Raw genomic sequence first — 19,009 nt, 5'->3', positions numbered from 1 at the left:
TTTGCCACTCAGTCTCTCCCTGGAGGCCTCTCCAATGACTGTGATAAAACACAGTGAGTGCACGCACGAGGCTGGCAACCACATCAGCTGATGGAGAAGCAGCGATCAGGTAAAGACCTACCTCCGGTCCTGTCCTTTTCTCAGAGCAGGGGAGTCTGAGTGCAGGTGAGGGTAGGGACAGCATGTATAAGATGGTTTTCTGGAGCATGCGGAGCAAGATAAAGGGGTGTAGTCCTGTAGAGACATCCTAGATGTATATAATGAGTGATCTTGATACTCACAGAGCAGTGTGGCCAGCACAAGCAAAGAGAATACACGCTTGGCAAAGGTGAAAACACACTCAAAGCTGAAATCCCAGTTTATTTTGAAATAGACCCTCTTTAAACTTATTTTGACCAAGTGGCCATGACGACTGTTCTCCCACATGGTTACCAAGAACTAGTAGGTTAAGGGCACTGAACAAAATCCCTTTTAGGTAAAGTTTCTCTGGAGATTTTAAACACAAAGAAAACCAAGACCAGACAAACCAGAAAACCAGGGTGATATTTTAGGCTCTTCCATTCTATATAAATCCAAATCTAAGGAGCCTTAGTACTACTACCTCTTGATCCCAATCCACAGGAAATCGTGAAATTACCCAGAATTTTAATTTTGTTTTCAATGAAAAAACTCTTAATTTCATATTTTTCATACCACTTTTTTCTTTTTTATTTAAAATATTATAACCAATTAACATACTAGGTAACAATGTTTACATTCCAGTGGTGCATGTTTAATGACTAGGGCATGAATGATTAAAAACCACAATAATTATCTCAGCATTCCCTACAAAGTGCCCCATTTTGTTGTGTCTAGAGGAGAAGGAGAGGGAATGGAACACAGGGAAGGAACAGGAATGAGGAAGGACTGGTATCCTAGAGGGAGAAAAGCAAATGTCAATTATCATATGTAGGTTTCCAGGTTTTAAAACCCGTTGAACAGGATAAACTGTAATGAGAAAATAGATGTCACAGTCCAGGTAGACAGCTAGTTCAGTTTAACTTCATCATTCAGCTAAAAGATTAAGAGCTTCTCAAAAATATACCAAATATCGGGCCTACAAAAGTAATTTATTTCTTCGTAAAATTTACTAAGATTTATTCCTTTTGTAAAATGTAAAGAATGGACTGGTATCACGAGCAGGTTTCTACTTATAAAAACAGACAGTAATAATGTCCAACGAACACATCTAACACAATTTTCCAAGATACACAGTGAAAGATTTTCTACGTGAGTCTCTCTTACTGATGCAAGGTATATATTTTACACACTTATTGGTATTGTGTCGACATTGGCTATAAAGTATTTAACACACATTTATAATTCACACTCAGTAAAGAGCTTACAATAAGGGCAATAGCTTACTTGGGAAAGCATAGAAAATTAGTGTGAGGTAGTTCAATAAAAACCTAGTTTAATTTGTAAATTATTGTGAGAACATTGTGCAAAACTAATCCACAGGTAATATTTCTCAGAAGTTTCAGGAACAAAGAGAATCTAAACTAGAAATGACCAGAAATTGCTACTCTTACAAGACTCTCCTTAGGAGCACTTAACTAAGAGCAGTTAGTTTGAAATTAATTAGGACTTTTGTTTTCCTTGTGAGTTTTCTAATCGTACCCCAAACTATACATTTCTGCTTCAATGCCCTTTACCTCTTCATCTTTCTTGCTATTAAGGAAAAATCAGTTTCTTCTGATTCAGGAAAAACCTAAGAGAGATCATAGAAACACAATGTACACTAACATGTAAAGGATACGGAGGCAACATTTCAGAGGGCTGCTAATGACAGAACAGTGGTGTTTGGTTTTTCTACTGAGAAGAGAAGTTTACTGGGGTCATGGGGCTTCATGCATTCACTCTACAGCTAATGTGTGACTAATGAACACTCACAAACTACAACAGTATTTTTGAAAATAGACTATGTCTTTACCTCAAAATGTTGTGCAGGCTTGTGCCTAGGCAACACTGAGCAGGTATGTCTTCATATGTATAGCACATACTGGCCCACAGTATAAACCAAGTCTTATCTGTAACCCCAAAACAGTTTCATTTGCCCACTGCTGATCTATCAGACACTGATGTCCTCTTCAGCCTCATCTTTTTAGACAAAACAGCAGAATTAACATGGAAGAGAATAATGAAAGGGCTTACAGGAAAGTTTGCTGCTTTGCATACCATCAAGCTTCTCTGTACTATGAAGGGGGCTGTGTGGTAGCCCCCTCATTTGAAAGGCTGGCATTTCTCTTAGGAAGTCTGGTGTAAAGCACTGTGCCTTGAACCAACCTGGAAGAGTACATACCAGGAACTATCAGCAGCCAAGGGTGTGTGACAAAATGAGAACTGTTCAGCAAACAGTATGAAAAGAGTTGAGATGCTCCATTTATGTATATTATAATTAAGCAATCCCAACAACACAATCATTTTACAAATGATCAGTATACTTTAGAGAGTAACAGAGTAGTAACCAGGAAGAACTGTGTAGAAGGAATTAGTGTCTCTTTCCTACAAAGCTGAATAATAAAATAATATAAAGTTGAATAATAAACCTTAGTCAAAATAATTTTCTGACAGTAAGATGATGGGTATAACATATAAAGTTGAAAAACCAAAGTTATAAGAGAAGCAAGGTGGCTTTACATAAGTACTGCTTGACAGAAATCTTACTTGTAATTTCTCTTAAAAAAAATCACACACAAATGTTTAAGATGTTTTAAAGGTTCAAAAAGCTTGTGAAATAAAAAGAACCAGTACATCTTTAGCTTAACAGATTTACGAAACAAGGGAAAGTTGCATTTAGATACTGCATTTTAAAAACCTAGGGCACGCAACACTTAACAAACAGACTTTCTTTTCAGGATAGAATTTGTTAAGTATTTTAGTTTACATTAAGAATTAATTCTACATTAAGAATTCCTTTTCTCTGAATCAACTGAAACATGCTGGTTGGCAAGGAGGAGCTGGCATTTACAACAAATGTTACAAGAACACCTGGTTTTCCTTTCTTAATCAAGTTCTCTAACAATAGAGATGGCTTACTACTATCAAACAGAAAATATGGGCAACTTCTGAAAGCATGTCAATTGTTAAAGTGCAACAGTGAAATAATCTATCCTAGGGAAAATAAAGCTGATTAACTGCCAAATACAAACTAAGAACACACTCATGCTCAAATTTCTGCTAAAATCGTAAATCCAATTCTATAATTCAAGAGGTGTTACAGTCTCAAAATTCTAATTTGCTTAATAAAATTAATGCACCATGTTGTATGAGTAGAAAAGGGATTGATAATAAGGCTGACAACTTCAAGAAGCTAGAAATCATGACTTGAAACCGTCAAAAACAAACCTGTTATTTCAAAGCACAGAAAAAGGCTAATGTATTTTAATCCTAAATATTGCACATTAACAATAACCTAAAATACCTAACTCAAAAGGAATCTTGCACTACATATACAAACAACATGCCAAGCGAACTTTCAGACACTGCATATTGAGATGCGCCAGTTCTGGCTCCTGTTGGTCATGAATTCCCACGGGCTTTCTGCCTAGAACCTTGACACTTACTTAAGTATCCATTTCCCAGTTCATTACCTGAAATCCTTCTTGTTTCAAAAATAACAAAAGGTGCCTGGGGGCAATACAGAGAACTTGTATTTCAGAGATAATGAAACTTCAGTGACATTTCCTTAAGAAAAATTCAGTTGTGGAGAAAGAATTCTGCAGGTATAAAATGTAAACAGTTAACATACACTTGTCAGGAGCAGCGCCATTCTTACACTACTCAACATCCACATTGCATGTTTTATTGAAAATCAGGTATAAAAAAACAAAGACTCAGACTAAATAACCACCACTTATGCCTGCTCTGCTCAATGTGAAGAAACAGTCCTTAGAAAATGATATCCTATATATGGCTGTGTGCTACTATTTTCAGATGAACGGTAGGTATATTGCTCATTTGATACATCACCTACAGAATTGAAGTAGGCTTTGGAACCTCCCAACAGTTAGTATAAATATGATTATGCTACAGGTAGAATCAAATGGCCAGAAAACACCTTGAGAACTGGTGCTCAACTGACTGACACTGTGATAGGAAACCAGAAAGGTCCAAGGTCTGAGGGCCTGAGGCTGCAGGAAAGGGAAAGACCAGACTCTAGACCACTGCTGGGACCTACAGCCTGAGTAGAATAACTCAGTGTATACAAAAACAGGCTCATAGCTAGTAGAAGTGAACCATCTGTTTATTTGCATTGAAATGTATTATTCATGAAGTATCCTCTTGACTTTATGTGATCATAAGCTTTGAGCATGCCACAAATTTGCAGAAAATACCATATTCTTTTAACTTTACTTTTGTTGTGTGGGGTTGGGGAATAAGACGGTGGTAGTAGACACCCAGCATCTTCGAAGACATGCTCTGAGTTATACTGCCATTTAGATGATGGGGCCTTTGCCAAAAAACAATGTAGGGTACCTACCAATTGTAATTAAATTAGGATTGGCAAGTAGCAAATATTGGAGGTTTTTTAACGCGTTCATCATTTACAGTAGTTATTCCTGAATACAACTGGCTACAGGTTATTTTCCCTCACTCCTCTGGGGTTATTTCATTGATAAGCACATAACCCTGAAGGATAGCATCATGAACAAAACATTTGAAATAAAATTCTAATAAAAAAAACTATAAAAATCTTAAATAATTCATGATATAGGCAAGTCACCACATAATAGTTGTTTTGATAAACAAAATTTTACAAATTCAGTAAAAAAAAATCAGCAGCATAAGATAAAGCAAATATGCAAAAATTTTAAACCATGATAAAATAATTAGGTTTACATTATACAGTTAATTACAGCAAAAATACAATACAGTTTTGTTGCTGTTTTAAAACACAACTTAAGTTTTAAATTACATCACTTGAAATTAAAAAAAATAAACTACTTTACTACAAAATGAATTCTACATTTTTGAAAAATCACTCAAAAATAAGACCACTGAATTGCTTTCAAAGTAGTTCTATCAATGACTAAATGACTCCCCATCCCCCCACCCCCCAAAGGCCCAAGTAGTCATCTACAGCAGCCCAGAGGTCCAGCTGATGCTTCTAGACTGCTGTCTGTATCTGAGGCCAAAGTCGGATCTGTTGACATTGAAGACACATCATTGACAGACGATGATGACGATGGATGCTGAGAGCCATTGATCACTGCTGCACCTGTGCTATGAGAAACAAAACAGCAAATCAGTTGCAGACAGAGTTGTACACCGAGCTACCTATACTGTACTGGCTACCTCTAGTGGTCAATACCTTTTTTCTCTTGGCTTTGAAAAGGCTCATCAGGTTGTGCGTGAATAATACTGATAACACATGCAAAAGTGTCTGTACTGCATTTTATCAGAGATCTCAAAGAAATACATGACCCAAAAAGTTAAAAACTACTGCCCTAATAAAAATGACTTATGTTATCTTCTCACTGTAAACTTCAAACAGTATTCTGTTACTTTTTTTTTTTTTTTTAAAGATTTTATTTATTTGAGAGAGAGAGAAAGAGCATGAGAGGGAGAAGGGCCAGAGGGAGAGGAACAAGGAGCCAAGCCCCCAACTTGGGGCTCCATCCCAGGACCCTGAGGTCAAAACCCAAGCTGAAGTCAAAGTCAAGACACTAATCCTACTGAATCACCCAGGTGCCCCCTGGTCATCTTGTTTTAAAGCAAAAGTCAAGACAAAGGCTAAAATCATTTTAAAAGAAAGGGCCCCTTAGTTTAACTGTCCCGTTTTCTGTGAGGTTACATGACTTGGCAGGATCACTAAAATGCCTTAGGTAAACTCAAGTCTTGTTACTTTTACTCCAATACGTACTTGACAAGAGCAAATATGGATTTTTTAAGCAGATAAAGTAGGAGAAGACTGTTTCCTTTACTGAAAGTATAGCTAACAAGCATCTCCTGAATTAGAGGAAAAAAAAAGTAACAGGCATATATAACCAATAGAGAAATCCTTTCAAGGGGGCTGGGTTAGGATTAGAAGGGAATGTGGGGTGGGGGGAATATGTTAAAAGCGATTTATGTTCTAAGTGAGTACCTTTTTTTTTTTTTTTTTTGGTAAGTACTTCTGAACTATGGGATCACTAAATAAGGGTCAGTGCAAATTTGAGTTTATTAAATAATGAAAGTTATACAGTAGTTCTTAAGAACATGTTTATGGAATAAAAGCAATGGTTTCCAAATTGAGAAGAATTTCTAGGGCTGCATTTGAGGCACTCAAAGATGCTAAAAACAAAGCCAGTGGAAAACTACTGCTCCAGAACCCAGCATTTCAGTGTTTGAAATTATACTACTATTTTAATGACGAACAACAGAATACTTTAGAATACAAAAGGTCCTCTGAGAGCTTGTCTTCAAATGCAACAAGGAAATAGCCAGGGGCTTGGGAATAGGCAAATCTTTAGGATGCTGGGGAGGAGGCTGGGAAACAGAAAATGGAAACATTAGGGACAGAGCAGGGGACACAAGGTAAAATGAACTAAAAAGCACACTGCGTTCACTTCAGGTGTGACCCTCACTTCAAATCCCATCCACAGGACACTAGAGAATGTGCCTGTTCTGACTGAACAGTACACAATACAGCGGCTGGCTTCGAACACTGGTACTGCAATACTCAAATTGTAAGAAACTTCCACCAAATACACATTCTCATGCCTCTATTTTTAATCCAAATTCCATTTTATTCAAACTTCTTAATCTGATAAAAATTAACTTTTATTTATTTTATTTTCAAAATTATTTTTGAAGTAATCGCTATCCCCAATGTGGGGCTTAAATTTACAACCCTGAGATCAAAAGACGCATGCTCTACCAAAGAGAGCCAGCTGGGCACCCCAGAAACTAACTTCTAAATGCACTAAGTAGTTAATTTTTAATCTGAAAATCAAATACCTATGAAAAGTACTTGTTTTTTTTTCCGAACTTTAAATCCATCAAGTAAATTCTCAAATATTTGAATGGCAATAGTAGGAAAAATGGTTAATTTCAGGTAGCTGGGTCATTTCCCTCTCAAGTAAGTCTCTACACCCTCAAAGGCAAGCAAACTCACTGTAATATTACCCAAACCAAAATAAAAACAGTAAAGTGGGAAAAATAATAGGTTTCATTTTATTTATTTATTTGATTTTTAAAGATTTTATTTATTTGACAGAGAGAGAGAGACAGCAAGACAGGGATCAAAAACAGGGGGAGTGGGAGAGGGAGAAGTAGGCTTCCTGATGAGCAGGGAGCCGGACGCAGGCAGGACCCTGGGATCCTGACCAGAGCCAAAGGCAGATGTTTAACCACTGAGCCACCCAGGCACTGCTCATTTTTAAAAATCAAGTTGAAATGGTATTGTGATTCTTTGATATTCTAATTTATCAAACACTTTCTTCTGTTTTTACATATAATCAACTGAATATTTTTAATACAGGTTGATTCACTAACAGTTTTCTCTGCACCCTATAACTGAGAATACAGAAAATGTCTAGAAACCTATAGTCCTGTCCAAACCTATAGTCCTGTCCTTTCCACTTATTTTATAACCACAATCAAGTGTCCTTTAAGAACCAATTTCTTTAAATAAATTAAGAACAGATACAACTGCTCTAACTCATGAAATTAAGTTTATTCAAACATTCAACACTTCAGATATACCACTCATTGGGAGAGGATTCTGAAGTATAAAAGTCTCCAAATAATGGACTTTTCAAATCCCACTTGAATCTCCAACATGAATAATTTACTTATGCTACTACTATACATCAATACAATGCCAATTAATTTTGCTATTAAAGCATTTATAACATAGTTTTTGTTACAACTATATTGTAGGTAAAAGCTGTCAAAATCAATTTATATTTTCAATAGAATCTATATTATAATTTGGAAAACTCATTCCTGATCAAGGATCTTAAAAAATAATTAAAAAACCCATAAATAAAAAGTGTTATAAAAAGCCACAGAAATTATTTAAACAAATATATGTTTATAGTACAGCAGAATGGGCATTTGAAACTATGGTTAAAAACTGTAGGGGCGCCTGGGTGGCTCAGTGGGTTGGGCCGCTGCCTTCGGCTCAGGTCATGATCTCAGGGTCCTGGGATCGAGTCCCACATCGGGCTCTCTGCTCAGCAGGAAGCCTGCTTCCCTCTCTCTCTCTGCCTTCCTCTCCATCTACTTGTGATCTCTCTCTGTCAAATAAATAAATAAAATCTTTAAAAAAAAAAAAAAAACTGTACACCCAGGATCTTTTTTTTTTTTTTTTTTAAATGTAGAAGAGTTTTAGAGGGATGATTAAAATGTTATTGTTTTACTCAAATTCAAGACCTATCTGTCAAATACTACTTGGCCTTCAAGGTTCAATTCAAATTTCATCTCTTTCTAAAGCTGCCCTAACGTCTGTAGCCAAGGGTCTGCTGTCAGCCAAAGACCATATGAGATGCTGGAAAAACCATGCCTTCTGAAGTTACTGGTAAACATGGCTTCAAGTAGTAGCTTTTTTACATATTGGTAATTTTATATTCATTTACTTTTTCTAAACTTTAGTTTCCTCATCTGTAAAATGTGCACAATAATCTCTTCCCTGAGGCCTTAGGTAAGGTTTGAATGAAATAAAGTACATAAACCACCAGTGCCTGTTGTGTAGTATGCACTTAATATATACAAATTACCTGCCATTTAACTTTCCCCCAATGCTTTATGCTTTCATAAGTGCTAAAATAAGACAGCTTATGATAAAAGAGAATATTTAACTCCTGCAAACCTGTTTTCTTCTTAGATATGGAACGATTTCTTTTTTTTTTTTTTCAAGATTTTATTTGAGAGAGAGAGAATGAGAGAGAGAGAGCATCAGAGAGGGAAGGTCAGAGGGAGAAGCAGACTCCCTGCTGAGCTGGGATTCAACAGCAGGGTACTCCACCTGGGATTCCAGGATCACGATCTGAGCCACAGGCAGTTGCTTTACCAACTGAGCCACCAAGGCACCCTATGGAATGATTTCTAATGGCAGTTTTACTGTTACTGCCTTAATTTAGCAAATCAAAAATACCAAAATGAGAAAGATGGTAACTTAGTATCACATGTACCAGATCCTTCAATGAAACCTTAGTTCATCTAAAGTAAAGACTATTAAAATCCTGGTAAGCATACTGAATTGTGAAAAAATTCTTCTTTAAAGAGAACAATGCCAATAGAAAAAGGTTTTAAATTTCTCTTCTTTAGTGGAATGTCAGTATTATAGAAAAAGATGTACATTTTATGAAATCAGTTACCAATATGTTAGTATGATGTATTGGTATAACATACCAGTGCTTGGTATTAAGTACCAGTGCTTTCAAATTTAACTACCCAAATTGTATTCCCTATACTTCTTAAAGTTTGAACAAGAACAGTGGTAAAAATGGGGAAAACTGAAGGATTCATGCAACTGAAGATTACAACAGAAGAAGTAAACTGCAACCTTAACCAAGCTTATATTGTAACCAACCTAAAGGAGAGGGCTGTCCCCTTATAACTCCATTCTTGGTTCTCTCCTCCAAGTCCATAACTTCTTTGTATATCAACTCTGAAAAAGAATTGAACAAAGACAAACTTTTCAAAGTCTGAGAGCAAACCTCAAATACCTATGTTTTAAGTAAAACATTTTTACACACATTAACTATAACAGTGTTCTTTCAGTGGCAAAGAGTCCCTTAAGTGTCAGTGTAAGATTCAAAGGTATTAGTAATAATTCCCTGATCCAGAACTATGAACTATACTAAAAGAAACAAAATCTCTGCTATAACTAATGTTGCTAAAGTTGGATTAAGGATAGCGCTGGGGTTAGAAGCCTTATCTTTTTTTACTCCACCAGCATTTTGTACTATACCATATCATCCTACACATCATACTACAAATGCTCAATTCTGTCTCAGTGAGGCCTTGAATAATGTTTGTCTTATTCACATCTATTTCCTGAGCTGTGGCATAGTACATTAGGAGCTTATCCAGATAGCTGTTAAAAGATTTAAATGTGAGCATGTATGGAAGTTTCTTCAATCAGAATGGAATATAAATACATTTTTATTTTTAAAAAAAGCAGGTAGCTACCCTCCAAATCCTTTTGATTTGAAGCATGACATGCTACACAGTCAAGAAGATTTCTGCATGGAAATCTTGTTGTTTTTTTTTTTTTAAACTAGACTTCTGTACTTCTTACTGCTCCAACTGAAGAGACAGCAGATGCTGTCCTGAGGCTGTATGTGCCTCCTGCCCTGTGTTCTTCTATGTCAAGTATGATGCACCTTGTGAGTCTGAATGTCTACTTCAGAAGAACCTTCTAGTGGATGTTATATCACCATTATTCATCTTCTTTGGGTCATGGAATCCTGTGAGAAGTGCATAAGAGCAATGAACCCTCTTCTAAGAAAAATGTACAAGCAGAACATGTTCAAAGAATTTGAAGGCATTTAACTTCTTAAATTAAACTGATAAAGAATCTAATTATAAAGTAAAATAAGTGGACATATAGGTATGAAAAGGAGCTAAAGACAGCTAAGTTTATTTGCTATGGTAATCTTTTTGGTCTTAGAAGGAGAAAAATAGGAAGTCTGGATAGAGGAAAGAATGGAAGATGCTTTTATTGAAAGAAACAAAAAGGAATGATAAGTATTTCAAATAGGAGGATTTTTTTTTTTTTTTTTTTTTAAAGAGAAAACAACACCTGTTTGTGAAAAGGTATTAGGGCATAGGAACCAAAGCTAATCAGGAGTACTAACTAGGCAAAGCATAAGTTAATGGTTCTGGCAATGGGCTTTTCTTTTTGTTATAATGCTAAAACTCTTAAGCAGATCTTAAACAAAAGGCAGTTTGTGGGTAATTGAACTTCACTTGGACTAGGAGAAAAAGATACAAAATAAAGGTAAACATGTTCAGAGTAATCAAAAATCACAGATACAACTTTACACACAAACAAAAATACAGCTGACTGCTGAGCAACACAGGTTTGAAATGCATGGGTCCACTGATAACGTGGATTTTTTTTCAATGAATACACATACAGTACTGTAAATGTATTTTGTCTTCTGACTTTCTTAATTTTTTTCCCTAGCTTACTTTATTGTAAGAATGCAGTATATAATATAAATAATGTAAAAAATATGTGTTAATCAACTATGTTATTAATAAAGCTTCCAGAAAACAGCAGATTAGCAGTTGTTTTGGGGTAGTCAAAAGTTGTATGTGAATTTTCAACTGTGAGTCAGCACCCCAACCCCTGTGTTGATGGGCCAACTGTACTATGCTTCACTAATTTTAAGATGCACTTTTTCTAGTTTAATAGCTATGAAATGGAGTTGCATCTTATAATCAATGATGCAGTGCAACTGCCAGTGTTTTCTCTTAGAGATATAATTATGTGTTTTACGACTGGTGGCCTATTAAGATTACAAGAAACATATAAACGTCAATTGTAAATATAGTAATGTATAAAAATATCAGGTAAGATATTTTAATACATACTTTGGTCCACAATTATATCCTTGTACATTACTTATTACATATACAGATGTACTAGGTTCTACTCAATTCTATCATTCTGGTGAAGTCTATAGAGTCTAACTATATGTTTCCCAAAAGTTAACTCAGAGAAAACTAATCTTGGTTATTCCTAAGAAAAAAGAATCAAAATCCTTCTTCCCAAACAGATTCACAGATGGAACACTTGTTCAGGTTTATACCTCCCCACGACCATTAGCCTTTCCAACTATTTAGGTATTTAAGCTCTTAATAACATATCTCCATTTTAAGATCAGGTAAAGAAGGGACCAAGCGACCTGTCCAAAGTCACGTAGCTACAAGTGGTCAAATTACTAAATGACAACAAATCAAAAGGAAGTAAACAGGATCTAAAAATTGTCTGCCTCAATGATCCAGTGAATCTTCTAAAGAAAGAAATATTTTAACATTTCTATAACAGTGCATTATTAATGTTTACCCACATTCTCAAAGTATAACTACTATATTAGATCCACAAAGATTAAAAATTAACTCATTCTGTTGGTGAGGGTGGGGGTAAAACAGACATTCCTACACAATGCTGACAGAAATATAAACTGCTATAATTTCTTTGGAGAGTAATCTGGAAATACTTGAAAAAAATCCTTTGGCTTAGCAAATCTCCTTGTAGGATTTTTCTTACAGGCATGTTATTTATTACATGTGCACAAGAAGACTACAGAGTTGTCTGTAACAACAATAGACTGGACAGAACTTAAAGCTCTTCAAGAGGGAGTGAATACAGAAATTATGACACAGCCATCAACAAAATACTAACCAGCTATTAGACCAAACGAGCCAGATATGTGGGGCAAGACGGAATAATCTCAAAGATAAATGATTATATCAACAAAGTTAAGTGTGCACAGAATACAGCCATTTGTGATTAACACAGGGTGGGAGAGGAAAAGAGGGAGAAACCAAACACAAGTTTGTATTATCTGTACACTATGGAAGAATGTAAATATTCTAGAAAGCATCAAATGTGCCGTGGTGGGAAACCTGAGAGATTCAGATTAAGTCAGGGACAGAGGAGACTTACTTTCTACTTCTGTAAAAATGTTAACAATCTTTTTACCAAGTATCAGTTATGAATAATAGAAAGTATTTTTAATTTCCTTAACATGAATAAGTCAACATAAAGATCCATAAGCTCTTTCAGTTTCATCTCTGAGAATCTGGTGAATGTTACCTTTCCATTCTTCTATTGTATGTTCCCTTTCATCTAACTGCTTGTCAGGTATCTTTGGTGGTGGCTGAAAAACACAAGGCAATGATAACTGAGTCAGTTTATTGGGAGTATATAAATTCTTTATAATTATCTGAATTATTAGCCAGACAGAGACTTTAAAAATTACATCATTAGACTAACACTGACCAATCATCAACAATCTTTCTTACAAAGAGAATAGTTTTGGATGACATTTCATGGCAGGAAAAAAGATGTTTAACTGTCTTTTTCTTTTCTTCTAGTTTTTGAAATTGTCACATTTATATCACAGAATCATGTTATGCTTTGGACACAAAAGTTTGTAACTAGTTTTCCCAAAGTGCTCAATATTCTAGCGCATCACGTACTAAAGCAAAAAGGCAAGAAACAGTGGGATCTAACTTTATTTTGTGTGTAGGGTGCTTGGATATGCTCATTAACTTAAGATGCTATTCATGCAAAATCAGAAAAACACCACAACCATTTATGTATATTTTTAAAATTAAAAAGTCTCCTCCAAACCTATCTTTAATTCAATATATTCTTCAAACATTAAGAAAAGAACTTACAGCTTCTGCTTCAGAAGGATCATACCAGACATTGATATATGGGTGCTGGAGAGCTTCATCTACAGAAATCCTTTTAGATGCATCAATTACCAGCATTTTGGATAACAAATCCCTTGCCTGACTGGCTGTAAAAATAATGATGTTAATGTACATGTATTTCATAAAAGTTTTAAAATAAATTTTAGAAACTTGAAACTATCATTTATCAAAAAGTGTATGTTTTAAAAAGAATAGATTTTACTATAAAATCATGCATATGATCAAAAAAATAAAAATGAAATAACAGAAAAAATGAACTAAAACCTTCCACTTTGTTCCCCTACCCAGAGAGAGCACTGGATTATGTCCCTTAAGAACATAAATACACACACACACACACACACACACACACACACGACAAACACACACACATCAAATGGGACTAAATATACATATTTATAAAAAGTACCTTTAAGTTTGTTGTGTTCCGAGTCAGCTGGGAAAAGCACATCGGGGAAGAGTTTCTCAAAGCTATATCCAGCATATTTAGGTCTGTTTTCAACATAAGTCCTTACTGTTGGCTGTAGTTTCTTCATGAATTCAGGGCATGGTGTTCCAAGCTGTTCAATAACTTTATTCCACTGATCAATATCTAATATCAAGTAGCTAAGAAAAATATTCTGTATCTAATGTTCAACACATTAGCCATAGCTATATTAAAATAACAAGAAAATGGCAATTTAAAAAATTCCTAAGAAAGAATGTGGCAGTTATAAATCTTCTTATAGCCACTTTGTAAAAGGCAATGACTGTACATAGAAAGGATCAATAAATAAGCTTTGTTAACCTTACTGTATGTGTATAACTACTAATACTGATTTCCATTAAAAGAGAAGCTTAAACCCACAAATTCTAAATACAAATGATAAGTGACTCAAGGAATAAAGATAATTACTACCCACAGGACTCTAAATTTAAACTGTACACAATTCTAGAATACCAAATCTATCTTTTTTTACAGCTTATCAGAAAATGTGAATGCATTTCCTGGAGGATAAGAAATTATAATCTGTCCTACATTTTTTTGTTTTCTGCACTAACAGAAAATAACCAGTAGCAATAAAAATGATGGCTTTAACAAAAGTGGCATTTTCTTTTACCATTCTTTGTTTAGCTTATGTTAATTAAAATGATTTTAAAGCTCTAACTTAAGACAACGAGACTACATTTTGGTAAGTCGTGAGGTTAAGATTCTCTGGTCTTTTTCATCCTAGTCTTTATAGTCCAAGTCCTTCATGCAGACTAACTCAAACTTTCTTATAACCCAGTAAGTATGGCTTTTCCCATTCCTCCTCCTACAACAATTCTAAATGTTACTAACTGATAAACACATAACAGATCACTGTTAATAGAAATACTAAAACTAGTCTGATGAACAAAAATAATGGATCCAAATCTACACACCACAATATAAAACTATTACTGCTAAAATTCTCAGATGAAAAAAATCAGTGTGTTATGTTGAGCAATGAGACAACAACCAAAAGCCACAAAACACACAGGACATTAACAAAAGAGGAGGTGGCTGGGGGAACAAAAGGATGAACAAAAGCAAAAGACAAGTCTAAAATTCATATTAAATCCTAAGTACTTCTAGACTTACTCAAGTGTATAATTATTAGAAATTTTAATGCAAGCCATGATTTTTGATTTAGGTTAAATAATCAACTCAAAGCCAGCAAGTAATTGTGGATAATTAACTTGAGCAGTTGTCAGAATTAACATATAAAGCAATAAATGAGGGAAAGGAAAGTCTATGTCAAATAGCAGGTGGTATTTTGAAAGAGTAATTTAACAATATTTTATTATTAGGGAGCGACAAAACATTATACCTAACCAAGCTGAAGTGCTATCATACATTTGACCTTTAGAAACTACATTTTAGGCCAAAGATAAGGATACGATCTGTACCTGGGAACAAAACACCACCTTTGATCATTTCTCCCATGATGCACCCAACTGACCAAATGTCAACTGAAAACAAAATGCAATGACATTAACATAAAGATTTTGGTTAAAATTAAAAAAAAAAAAATTAAACATTAAAAAAAATCACATACACCATGTATACTTTAAAATTATAGAAAGCAGTATAAAATAAAAATGAATGACAGAGAATGTGCTCTAACTACCAGCAGAGACTGTATGTCCTACTGCCAGATGCAGCCTACAGATAGTTCGGCTTCTTGTCTCAACAATTTTTGAACTATAACAGCCACAAACTTTATATTTGTTTAAAGAAACCCATATGTATGAATGTACTATATTTATTTTCATTAGAAAACATAAGGAAGTTCATCACCTAACTAATTTAACTGCTGCAGCAGCACAAGGATACAGTCCCTTCCTGGAAAGAGGATTTTGTGGCAAACCATTTCTCCCATAATGCACCCCACAGACCATAAATCCACTATATGTTTGCAGCACAAAAGAAGGAAAAGCAAAGCAAAACGTCGTTAAAATCAAAGAAGCATAATATGACTACATATATAAAAACTGCAAAACATCACAAAAAGAAAAAAGTGATTTTAATTTTAGCTAATGGAATAATTTAAAACACAAAATATTTTTCAAAAGGCTTTGACTCACAAAAGCAAATGTGAAGTATATAGCCTTTTAACTACATATCTAATTTTAAAGTGAGAGCTATGCACAGAAATCACATAACTGATAAATCTATACATTGTCTCTAAAAATTGTTTATAAAATATGAAACAGAACTGAATACATCTTTGCAAATAAGGCTGAAAATGAACATGAGGCAGCAAAATTTAAAGTTATTTAAATACTATTTTGAAGTTCAACTGTGCATTATACTCTCTCTTTAAGTCAAATTAAAAAAAAGCATGAGCAGAAATAATTTAGTATATTAAAATATTTAACAGAAAAATGTGTTTCTATGAGTCATTACAGTTGAAAAGTTAATTAAAAGCTCTTCAGAAATTTTCAAACTGGATTTCAAACTGGATAATTCTATTTGAAAAGTCCTATGTTTATTCTGAATTAAAAGTTATTGTTTTCTTGGCAATGTCATGCTACTTTTACCCTATTATCCCAAAAGGAACAAGTGCATAAAGAATGAACAAATAATCAATGAAGAAAACTTTGTAAAAAAGTGTATTTTAGGGGCACCTGGGTGGCTCAGTGGGTTAAAGCCTCTACCTTCCGCTCAGGTCATGGTCCCAGTGTCCTGGGATCGAGCCCCACATCGGGCTCTCTGCTCTGCAGGGAGCCTGCTTCCACCTCTCTATCTGTCTGCCTCTGTGCCTACTTGTGATCTCTGTCAAATAAATAAATAAAATCTTTGAGGAAAAAAAAAAAGTATATTTTATGTTTTCCACCTAAAGGTTTTTAAACCCATAAAACCAAACTGTTTTTGTTTAAGAAGTTAGTTTTCATTGGATTTAATATTTTCCACAGATTTATTACCTAAAAAGGTCTCCTTATTGACCTACTAACCCTCATCAACTTTTAATGGGAGCTCTAATCAATGCTGAAAAGAATCTGCTAGACCAAAAAAAAAAAAAAAAAAAAGGCAATTTGGAAATCTCCACTTGGTTCATTAATATACCCTGACATTTTATATCTCTGGTTTGAAAATTTGGTTAAAAAAAAAGAGGAGGAGGTAGCTAGATTCATTGTGGTGATCACTCATAATGTATATGATAACTTGAATCACTATGATGTACACTTGAAACTAACAATAACATTATATGCTTATTATATACTTCAATTTTAAAAAAAGAGTAGGTGGTTGCAGTTTAATAGAAGAGGGGAAGAATAAGCAATTTAAAAAGAAAGCCTTAGAAACTTCCATTTGTTTTTGAAGTTTCAAGGTCCTTTTTAAGAGCAAAAGAAGAAAGGGGAAGAAGTAAGTGTTAGGGAGAGGTGCCCATGCTGGTGGACTTATGAAATCAGAAGTCTGTGCTTTCTAATAAAGTTATCATACAGAGACTGCCAGCCCATTAAACAATCTTAGTAGCAAAGGTGGAAATAAATTTTGGAAATCCTGTAGAACTAAAGTTTCTTTAAAATTTCTTATTAAAATTCATATGAATCTACATGATTCAACTTTTAAGAATAAAATTTTAGAGGAAAAGGTAATACTCATAAACCAGTTCAGAGAACAATTCTCTTCCAGGGTTTTGATTTTTGGAATAAATCTACCACAGTAAATTGTCCCTATAGATTTCAGAGAACGACAAACTTTAAATATCCAGGACAAAATTTATGTAAGTAACCTTAAGAAAAACATTTTTTTAAACAAATTTCAAAAGCTGCAAGCATGAGAAGATATTGTCTGGGTTAGTGAAAACCTCAAAATATGGTGTAACTGATTCAAACACAAAACTAGCTTTAAATGGCCTAACTGCTTACTCTATTAATTTAAATATATTCCATTGTATTACAGTTTGCAAAAAGCTTTATGGTAGCTTGCAATAAAAGACAAAACAAAGTTGTTAAAACAAGTGGGGGTGGGATGTTACTGAAAGAAGGAAGTTCTAATGTTTAACCTTACTGCTAATGCTATCATGATTAAGCATTATATTTGACTTTGTTTCCTGAGGCAAAAAAAGGACGATTAAGTGATCTATACAATTCCTATCTAAGATAGGAAAGCATGTCACTTCTTTATATGATAGTTTGTCTTGGTGCTAATTTCTGGTAGGAAGCTATCTCCAAGATCACATTTATAGGACACTGAGTGACACAGTATCTGTGACAATTGATAGCTTTATAGCAAATGCAAAAGCAATCTTCATGATGGTGACTGGAAGTCTCATTTCTCAAAACAAAAGAGTCTAATACTAAATCCGACTCACTGAATTCTAAGGTATAAAACAATTTTAGAAAGTAAGAAAATATAACAGCATGTTAAAGAAAAGAATAATCATAAATACTTAAAGTATTTGTTTTTAATTAATTCAGAAAAGCAAAGGAAATTAAGCTAAAATCCTCAGTTCAATGTTGTCTTTTTAAAAAACACATCTTGAAGACTGAAGTAATAGTTTCTTGATTCAAAGTGAATCGCTGTTTCAGATTCCTTGCTAAAAAACACACCTAAGGTCCTATTCTAGGGAGTATTTTGGATGAAATTACCACATTTCAAAAGTTATAGTTTAAGTCCATAATAATCCTGTGTAGATTTATTTATATCCTAAATATTTGAGATTCAACAAAACTCCTTAAATTACATGTATGTACACACATATACAGAACATTTTAAAAAATATGTGAATACATGCCTGATAATTTTCTTCAACCTTGATTCTAATGGGGAAATATTTAATTGAATATACCCACATAAAATAATGCCATCTTTGTAAGGTGGGACACAAGGCTTTGATGAAATACTGTTTCTTCTGAAAGATCACCTTAATTAATTATCTCATCAGCTCTGCAGAATGGCCTCACTGTAGCTCTTAAAGTTTACACTAAATGTTATAACTTTGGTTTCCTAAGGTTGGAAGTATGTTCAAATATCACTAATGCAAAGTAGGATTATACTAAAGATAAACTGTCAGTACACGATATACTTCCTTGAGCCCCTATTAGAAATACTCATTCTCAAGTTATAGGCAAG

The 19,009-nt window shown here is 34.3% G+C and overlaps 1 protein-coding gene across 5 annotated transcripts in view; it reads right to left on the bottom strand.

The window, feature by feature from the left end:
- Positions 1–676: 676 nt before the first annotated feature.
- Positions 677–19,009, bottom strand: part of MAPK8 (mitogen-activated protein kinase 8) — a 108,360-nt gene continuing 90,027 nt past the window's right edge. For 3 of the 5 annotated variants that reach the window (XM_047701940.1, XM_047701941.1, XM_047701938.1), the window contains 6 exons: positions 15,328–15,399; positions 13,835–14,017; positions 13,387–13,511; positions 12,800–12,863; positions 9,560–9,637; positions 677–5,260 (listed from right to left, as the gene is read on the bottom strand). In XM_047701940.1, the coding sequence (XP_047557896.1) occupies positions 5,115–5,260; positions 9,560–9,637; positions 12,800–12,863; positions 13,387–13,511; positions 13,835–14,017; positions 15,328–15,399 (668 nt within the window). In that variant the 3' untranslated portion in view covers positions 677–5,114. Of the gene's footprint in view, positions 5,266–9,559; positions 9,638–12,799; positions 12,864–13,386; positions 13,512–13,834; positions 14,018–15,327; positions 15,400–15,763; positions 15,836–19,009 lie in introns of all 5 variants that reach the window. The other 2 variants (XM_047701939.1, XM_047701943.1) reach the window with 2 other exon arrangements.

Source organism: Lutra lutra, chromosome 14 (assembly GCF_902655055.1).
Source record: "Lutra lutra chromosome 14, mLutLut1.2, whole genome shotgun sequence".
Lineage (NCBI taxonomy): Eukaryota > Metazoa > Chordata > Mammalia > Carnivora > Mustelidae > Lutra > Lutra lutra.
Note: the sequence above shows the minus strand (reverse complement) of the source record. Positions and strands in the feature narration are given on the sequence as shown.